Here is a 9423-nt window from a genome sequence, read left to right on the forward strand (position 1 = left end):
AAATTCCACATTCCTACGTTGAAGGGGGGCGAGTCTGTCCATAGGGCAACCACTTTTTACTTTATCCGCCCGAGAGGTATGATAGGCTGAGTCAACCCTCCGGCCCTCCCCCAAACCGGGATGTGAACTCGCAACCTCCCAATTGCGAGCCGCCCTCTCTGCAGTGCCACCCTGACGGATATCAAGATCGGCCACCTGTACACGATAAGAAAGACCGATGCTTTGATAGCTGTCAAACGGGAGCCTCCCCGAAACTTTTTGACCTTCTGTCCCGCGCACCTCAAGACGCGTACACACGCACAGGTAAACGGAGAGGGCTGTTAAAGTGCAAAAAAAAAGGAAGCTGCAAACCGTCGATATCGTGAACGCCGATCGAGTGTCGTACAGAAGCGTTGGGCCGGCGTGCGCGTGTCGAGTTACCGCAGCAGGTGTCGGCATTCCAGCGGAGACGTGGCGTGCATTAAATAAAAACTCAATCCGCCCCCTTCAAGTGAGGACTATTTGATATAAAAAAAAAAATCGCCAAACGACGTTCTACAGCGTCGTCTGCATTGCCCGGCGAGCACTTTGATAGTGCTCAGTTCTATCGGCTTCCCTAAGGCAGTGGTGGAAATTCCACGTTACTGTGGCAGTGCTCGGTCGCACCTGACTCTCGCCTGTCAAGTGTACGTGTGCATGTTGAACTTCTTTCGCACCGTACATAGCCAACCGTGTTCACCGGAGGTGCCGGTGGAAGGACGACAAACGAGACGCAAAAATAAGTTGCAAAGAAATGAGTTCTCAATCTCGATTTAAAGTGCAAAGCTCCAGTGGCTTCCTATCCTATTGGAAGGAAGTGGTGAACATCCCACACATGTTGGGGAGTGTCCTCTCGCTCTCCGTCTTTTCTTTTTCACGACAGCCGACGTTGACTGTACCGGCATCACATGGTGCTGCATCGCACGGTGGTGAACATGATACAGAACGTAGAGTGATGGCGACGATGATCACCATGATGATGATGAAAATGATGAGGACAGTGATGATGATTTTCCAACTGTGCGAAATTCAGATTTACTCTAAATGCGGAAAATAAAAGACGTATACTGTACGAGCAGCCGTACCCCTCATTGCCCGATTATCTGTCGGCTTCGACCACAGCCACCTTCTTACTGCTGGATCATGCACAGTATTCATCATCAGCCACGATCTAGTCACCGCTGGATGAAGGCCTCCCAGCACATTGTCTCTCACTGCCTCACGATGGCAGCCTTCACGCGGCCCACTCCGTGAAGTGAGAAATCATGACGAATGCCTTCAACGTGGCGACCGCCTTTCTCGTGACGATGATGCAATGGTGCAACGATGCATCCTTCTCCTGCGCACCAGCTGTTTTGATCTGAACTGGTCCTGGCCACCCGCTTCGCCAACCCACGCTGACGGGCATGCGGTGAGGTACGGTCAAGCAACCTAGCAACATCGATCAGTCGTGGGGCAGACGTTCATCCAGCAGTGGATTCACAAAGGGCTGTTTCCACCAAGTGCACAACATGGAGTAAAACAAGAAGCAAAAAACGAGACACACAGAATCGGTTTTGAAATGGAATGGAGGTCCCACCCCGCCCCGCTCGGTGACAGTCCGTCACGTGGCTGCAGGTGTGAGCGAAACACTGTGGCGTCTAATTTACATCTCCCTTTAGAGACCATCCTTTGATATCTAAAACAAATACTCCCCCCCCCCCCCTCCTTTTTTTGTCCATTTTTGTTCATCGTATTTTTTTTTTCCATGGAGATCGAATCTCAGCGACTGCATCCGCCGATCATTGCAGAATGTCCCATTTCAACTACAAAACACCACGGTTATAAAAAGCTTGTGCAGTTTCTCCAGAGGCACGCCAACCACGCCAGATATGCGGCTCGCACGCCCACGCAATACCGGCGTCGGGCGCGCAGCGCCGCAGATCGTGTCGCAACACCTTTATTGATGGTGCCCTTTATTTTTCTCTTGCCTGACTTCGCGACCTGTGTGTTGGTGCCCCATTCGGTGGAGCGCTGGGCCCGCTCGTAGCAAGAGCGCCGCCCCCACCGGCTCTCAATCTTGGCCATCGCTGGTGTCGAATGCATTCATCAGAATGAATACTATGGCGATCGTTGGATGTGGCGATCGTTGTCGGCATCATCAGCGCAATTATAATCGCCGTCACGATTATCTTCGTCGTGGTCACAATCACTGCCCTCACCATTGTAACCATCGGCGTCATCATCATTCATCGTCATGATACATTGTCATCCTCATTGCCGTCGTTATCAACATCATCGTTATCTTACATCCTCCCCCTCGAGGCGCAGGTGGAATGAGCACCGCGCACAGAGTGTGGCCGCGTGGCTCGGAGGTCGGAGTGCCGAGCCAGCGCCACGGCGGGGCACGGTTCCCATCCCCGTGTCAGCGGTCCGTGACGAAGCTCGGCTCTCAAGTGCTGCAGCGAGTCGATGGACTTGTTCCGGTCACCGGCCACCGCACAGAAACAAAATATATTCTCGTTCAAATTTAGTTCTGCACCGCCTTGACTCGTGGTGAAACACTTTGACCTTTGACTTCAGTCCAACCACAATAGAATCTCAAAATCCTTGTAATGAGATAATGAACCTCGCTTATTACCGAACGCTTTTTTTTCCAACCCCCGATTAGCTCGTTTACTCACAACCCCCTTCCCCTACCTCTGTTCCTCCTCGAACCGTACCCATTTTGAAAATTACACACTCACCACTGTAATTGTGTTAAAGCCTGCGGTCTTTGTGACATTGTCGACCGGTGGGCGTGGAGCGTGCGTGTGTGCGTGCCCACACGACGCAGTCTTTTCTGAATTAATCTTCCGCAGCTGCCACGAGACACGCGTACGGCGCTTGCATCACAGACGCTGCTCATTGCAGGGGGGGGGTGGGGGCTGGGTAAGTGGGGGGGTGGGGGGGGTGTTGGGATCGAGGCGGGGAGCGGTGCAACCCCGTGTTGCATTCGTGGCAGAAAGGTTGCGTGGATCGGCTTAAGAGCCGTCACTCAGCGAGCGCGTGTAAGCGTGTAATTTGCCGTTCCCGAAGTGGCAGGAGGGGGGACTGCTCCACTTCTACGCTTGGCATTCGGAGATAGCTTCCATTTCCCCCCCCCCCCGCCGCCTCACCCCCCCTCCTCCCGTCGCTCCGTGCACTTGACTCCTCTGCCCCCGCACGGTAGCGAGGGATTTGCCGACACGGTTCCAGTTGAGTTGGGAGGGGGGGGGGGATCGCGTAGGCCAAAGTGCGGTGGCATGCAAAGACCACGTGGCTGCTACGCGCGCCGCGGTGGCGCTGGTTTGCGCGACGCTGCTGAGCGGTGTCCCCGTTGGCCCACCGGCACCAACGAGGGGGCACGTGCGATCGGAACCCAGCTGCTGGATCGCTCGCTCCATCGCTCACTCGCTCGAAAACCTCGCCTCTGCACAGAGCCCCAGCGAGGATTATGTTTTGTTTTAAGCAAGAATTTGCTTAAAACGCCGCAACGCCCTCCGTTCCGCGTGTTTCGTGCCGCGATCCGGTCACCGCTGCACCTGCTTCTCTTAGCGAATGCCAAACAGGGCCAAGTTTAAAGGCCGAAGTGGGGGAGGAGGGGGGGGCTAACCAAATAAAACCACAAGAATATCTGAAATGTTTCACCCGTTGCCAACGCGACATTGATCCACGGAAGAGTCGCGGTTTAAATATCTCCTCCTGTGAAGATAAAACTGCCGATTCACCTCAAAAACCCCGTCTAATCTCCGCTCGCGCCGAACGCCAACTCTCATGCACCACAACACCGTTTGCCTTTCATGGCCAACTCCCACAATGCACCATATGTGGTAACCTATTTGCAGTGCCTGCGCTCCCCTAATGCACCCTGATGTAGTTGTTGTTCCGGCTCCCACAGTGCGTCATATTACGTGCTAACGTAACGATAGTGCAGGCTGCCAACGTGTACCGCGCATGCCATGCTGCACCTTATAAATGTGCAGCGGTTACTGCCACGGTGACATTTCTCGAGCGTGCTACGGTGGCGCTCTTGAGCTCGACGTTCCATCGTTTAGGATTCAAACTCGTTCCTCTGGGACATACAGCCTCGTGGAACGTAGCTGCACGATCAGAGCTGTGTGTAGCGTTTTGTTGGGATCTTCATTTGGTCAGCCACGTTGTCTGGACACACTGTGGGTGTGTGTGTGAGATCAGCAGCTACGGTGTACCAGCGTTAGATCCTAAACTTTGCTCCCTGCTGGGCTGGTTATCGGCCAGCCTATTAAAGCCGCCTGTCAACTGTCATTTCTTCTCCTTGGGCGCAGGCCAACAGCCAATCATCCCCACTCACAACCTCTCCTGTAACGACCGCTGCTGCCACAAACTTCACGATTGTCACCCGCATGTGGGCCCTGGCACAAACCTCGACGGTTTTAGTCGTTTTCAGGTCGCCGCTTGCAAAAGAGGCTATTGCGTCTTGTGTTTCAATGGGCCGGTATTTCATCAAATAAAGGATACTTACAAGAGCGGTCTGTCAAGGGTGCCAAGCCAGGCGCCTGATAAGCGTTGATTGCGGAATGTTGTCACGCTTCGAGCTCGTAACTCTATATTCCTCTCTCGCTCCGAAGTGGCGTTATCAGGGAGAAATCTTAAGACACCTCCGCAGGGCCAAGCCAACCCTGTAGGCTGCAGTGAAACGGCCCTAATGATATTTGTTTACTCGCTTTGAGCAGTAAACAACCTCTGCAACTGTGTTTTTTTATTTATTTAACATGTAAACGCACCAGGCAGGCAGGCACGCAGCGGCAGGTGAGCAGTGATGTGGGTCAGTGGGGGTTAGCGGGGCCTGGCAGGGGTCCCCGCGCGAGCCAGGGTCCAGCGCAACCCCGCGGGCTACGAGAAGGGCACCTGGACGCGTGCCTCGCCTCCCGCCGCCCGCAATTAGCTCTGTCAGGTGCTGCCCTCCCGACTCCCCACCCCAATCTCCCCACCGCGATCTCCCCACCCCCATCTCCCCACCCCCATCTCCCCACCCCCATCTCCCCACCCCCATCTCCCTACCCCCATCTCCCCCCCCCTCCTCCTCGCCTTGGGGCTCTCTGACAATCAGCTGCCATTGAACTGTCGCGCGGAAGACTGTTAGGCATGGAGTTTGAAGGGCCTCGCTTTTGCGGCACCATCGCCACCATCGTACGCACGGAGATGACTCCCTGCGATCCGTTTGGTCCACGGCGCGAAAGTGGCGCGACGGATAAATAGTGGGAGCATCGTGACGAACATAAACATCTTTCAATAAATCAATGGTCAAATGATGATGATTATGACGATGCCCATGTATGATAAAACATTCCCGCTGTGTACGTATTTTCGCGGTCATGCCATGAAACTCTCCTCCGATGCGCTTTCAGGTCGTGCCGCTCGTCGTACGGCATGCTGTCCGACGTTTCCCATCTCGAGAGAATCCCGCGGCGCGAAACGTTTCGCGCCGCGCCCAACAACGCGCGGTGCAGCCCAAAAACGGCGGCGGAGAGATCGCGACGGTTGTTTGCCGTTGAGGGCGCTGGCTGACATCACGGGAAGCAGTAAAGGTTCATCCTTGGCACCGAAGTCTCGAGCGAAGGGGTTTAACCTTTAACCGAGACGATCGCTGTGTAGCACGGTCTGCGATTAGGGTCGGGTGGGGGTGAGGACAGAGAGGATGATTTACGGTGGGAGGTGCTGAGTCTCTAGGAAACATTAAACGCGTGAAGACTCCGCAGATTGCAGTCGTACGTTGATCATGATTGTATATATTCCCACCGCTGTGGATTCTGTAGATTCCCACCGCTGTTGCGTCTTTAGATGTACCCCTCTGGATTTTACAGATTCATGAAACTATAGATTGTCTACGTGTGGATTCTATAATATTCACAACTCCTGTCGAGTCTGCAGATTCATACTATTGTGTATTCTACTCACCTTTATGAATGTACACCATGATCGATTGTCCACCTGCAGCAATCAAATAACGAAAGATAACCAAGGACTCAGACTCCTCGTGACGATTCGTTGCATCTTTGGGAGTGGGGGGGGGTGTGATTTGTTCCTTACTAGTGGGCACCATGGTGGCGAGATGTTATACCTACCTTGGCTGTTATACAGGAGGTTGTGGGTTCGATCCCGACCCTGACGCCTGTATATTTGGAGTTTGCGTGTCTCTCTCCCCGTGGTCGCGTGAATTTTTCTCCGGGTCCTCCGGTTTTTCCCTTCCCATTTAGAAACGTGCGTTTAGAGTATTTGGCTGCAATAAGTTCCCCCGTTATGATAAACCAATTTGTTGGGCTATCATTTGTGGCCAGGTCGCTTCTGATAAAAAGTTATTAGCTCAGTTGGCCTTACTTGGTAAAATTTAAAAATAGTTTGTAAAATAAATAAATCATTGTTTTACTTGTGCCTGGTTTCCCCAGATTGCAGTTTCCATGTTCCGATCCGTGGCCATCTGTAAGCGTTCTTTCTGTGTGGCCGTATGCACGTGAGCGAGATGTACATTTTATTGGCCCGAGTAAGGGTTGATCGTGATGCGAGGAAAAGGTGAAAATCACGCGGAGAACTTTCTGACTTCCACACTGTATTTCGTTTAAAAAAAAATGTAAACTCCTCCTCCACTCGAGGATGCTCAGGTGACAGAGTCGGCACTACTTGAGCTCCTAGGTTTGAATCCAGGCTGCAGCTACCTCGCACGTGTGAGTGTGTGTGTGCATGCGTGTACGTGAAATTGTTTCTCCTCGCTTTGTCCATGCCGCCCTTTGGTGCTCGCGAACGGAGCCTTGCCCCAATAGTCGTTTTAGGCTACACTGGGGATCTTTGCTTTTTTGCACTTGAATGTGCATATGTCCACGTGTTCACACGTGTGTGTGTGTGTCTTCACTCGTGTGTGTTCTCACCCATGTGCTGCGCGTGTGTTCAACTGGTGTGTGTGTGTGTGTGTGCGTTCAGCCATGTGCGCAGAGCGAGGAAAAGCAGTGCGTCTCGGAGTCTCCGTCGCCACCGCCCGTGGAGCCGGAGGCGGACGACGGGCTGCGCACGACCACCAGCGCGCTCTCCGTGCAGGAGTACTTCGCCAGGAAGATGGCGGACGCCCGGCGCGGCGCTGCGGCGGCGGCGGCTTCGGCGTCGGCCGTGGAGGACGGGCACAGCAGAGCGACGAAGGGCAGGACGAGCCGGGCCGGGAGGAAGAGGGTGACGGCGGATGACGAGCCGGGCGGGGAGGAAGGCGATCCGCGGGCCCTGCAGCCGCCCGAGGGCGAGGACGATGGCCCCGAGTTAGGGGAGGATGCCGCGGTTAGCGTGCGCGAGAAGAAAAAGAGGAAGAAGGACAAGAAGAGACGGAGGAGGGAGGAGGTGGAGGAGGTGGAGAGAGAAAACCCCGTAGAAAACGACGAGGAGAGCGCAGAGCATGACGTGCCGAGCGGAGACGTCGAGCAGCCGAGGAAGAAGAAGAAGAAGGAAAAGAAGCAGAAAAATAAAAATAAATCGAGGGACAGCGATTGACGATTGACGGGAGTCTCGCTCGTCTCTGATAGGGTGAAGAGTTTGGCGTTCTGTGAGAGGTCACGTCAAACCATTGTCCAAATCAACACGGCTCCTAGACCTTACTGCCTCTTGGGATGGGATGGCCTTCACGAGGCATGTAACGAAACGTCGGTCCATTGATTAAACCCGCTTCTTCTGCCCACGCTGCGAACACACATTTAGCGTGCAGTCACATTTAGAGGTTTGTGAAACTTTAATTCCGATAATTTTGCTCACGTAAAAAAACAAAAATGTATGAATGAGACGGGGGGGGGGGGACAAAACGGAAACAATGCGAATAAAACGATAAATATGAATATGTTCTTAATTTGAAACGCGACCCCAAAATTGCGAGGGTTCACCGGATCTCCAGCGGGTGGAGTCGCTATGCACCCTGCCCTCGGGGGGGGGGGGGGGGGGGCTGGCGGTTACCGTGACCGTTCTGTTGATGCTGCCGACTCGGCTGACAATTGTGACCTCTGATCTCACTTTTTTAGCCCTTTGACCACAACACCACAGCAGAGAGAAGGTGCAGCATGATGATGGGAGTAACCACCAGTCACCACCAACATCATCATCAGCCATGGTCTCTCCACTGCAGGATGAAGGCCTCTCCACACTGTATCGGTCGTAGCGGTTGTTTGAGTATACTTCACCACGCCGATCATCGAGTTGGTTGAAGGGGCAGCAGGCCCAGCAAACGTTCAGATTTCACTCGCCACTGCTCGTAGCCGTGGCTGGAAATCAACATGAGGTCACCAAGTCCATAGCACACTGCCGCTACCCACCGCACAACTCATGACATGGTAACGGCGTCGTCGTGTTAGCTTGTCACTATTTATTTGCTTTTGGTAGGATTTGTATTTTGACTTAAACAGCTCACTTTTGCCATCTCACATTGGCGTACCGGTAGTTGAGGTTGGTATCTGACCCCCCCCCTCTCCCAGGTGGACCATCACTGAATGTCGATCGTGGGAAGCTCTCGAGCTGAGCAAATAACGGACGTGCATTTCTGACATTTTAAATACGCAGGCAGTCGTTGGCGTGATCGCGGAGCAGCTTTTTGTTTGTTACTTGCGTGTCGCATACCAACCATTGAGGACTAACTCGGATGTAAATAACAACTTGTGCCGTCCCCCTCGGGTAGGGGGAGAGTTGGCTCGTAAAATACCGCGATGACGGACCTACCAGTTTGGTGTTCGCCTCGTCCAGTTGACTCATCCCATTAATGAGCCGTATTCGCGATGGTTACCTACGGGGTCGATTGTTATTAAATTTCTTTCACGACGAGGTCACCTACTGCTTTGTGGAACGTGCGCAGCCACGGCTGCGGTGTCTTCGGTGCGCAATGGGCAGCGAAGGTGAGGGGGGGAGAGAGGCGTCCCACCCGTGGGTGTGCGTGTCACTGACCAGAGCAAGGCCACCTCTGAGAATGTTTTCAATAAATCAACTTGTTTCGCGTCAACTCTTGCGTGCAGATTTGTTTTTTGTTTGCTTTTCAGTTGCTCGATTAGACTGGCCTCTTGATGAATCTGAAAGTTGCCGGATTTCACTGTCACTAAAATACTTTTAAGGTCATCGTCATCATCGTCACCTGTTCACTGCTGGATGTGGAGCTCCCCAAGCCGCCGACATTTCTTGTCGATGCATCAATCCACCTTGTGTGTGCACGAGCTGGTGTAATCACTCCGTCTCCGTGGGGGACGTGCCCTGGGCTGTGTTCCCTCTGCCTTGGCTGGCACTCCATCGCTTATCTCGACCACCGATCATCATCAGTGACATATCTTGCTCAAGATCTCCGGTCTTAATAGTTCAACGTGATGTCTATAACTTGTTTATAGTTTCTGTTTCGTTTGTTCCTCACCGTGTTTCTTT

The 9423-nt window shown here is 53.3% G+C and overlaps 1 protein-coding gene across 1 annotated transcript in view; it reads left to right on the forward strand.

The window, feature by feature from the left end:
• Positions 1-9087, forward strand: part of PINX1 (PIN2 (TERF1) interacting telomerase inhibitor 1) — a 65828-nt gene extending 56741 nt beyond the window's left edge. Inside the window, exon 7 of the mRNA XM_078856658.1 lies at positions 6973-9087. Within this exon, the coding sequence (XP_078712784.1) occupies positions 6973-7527 (555 nt within the window). The 3' untranslated portion in view covers positions 7528-9087. The remainder of the gene's footprint in view (positions 1-6972) is intronic.
• The last annotated feature ends 336 nt before the right edge of the window (positions 9088-9423 follow it).

The sequence above is a fragment of the Lampetra fluviatilis genome, chromosome 5 (assembly GCF_964198595.1).
Source record: "Lampetra fluviatilis chromosome 5, kcLamFluv1.1, whole genome shotgun sequence".
Lineage (NCBI taxonomy): Eukaryota > Metazoa > Chordata > Hyperoartia > Petromyzontiformes > Petromyzontidae > Lampetra > Lampetra fluviatilis.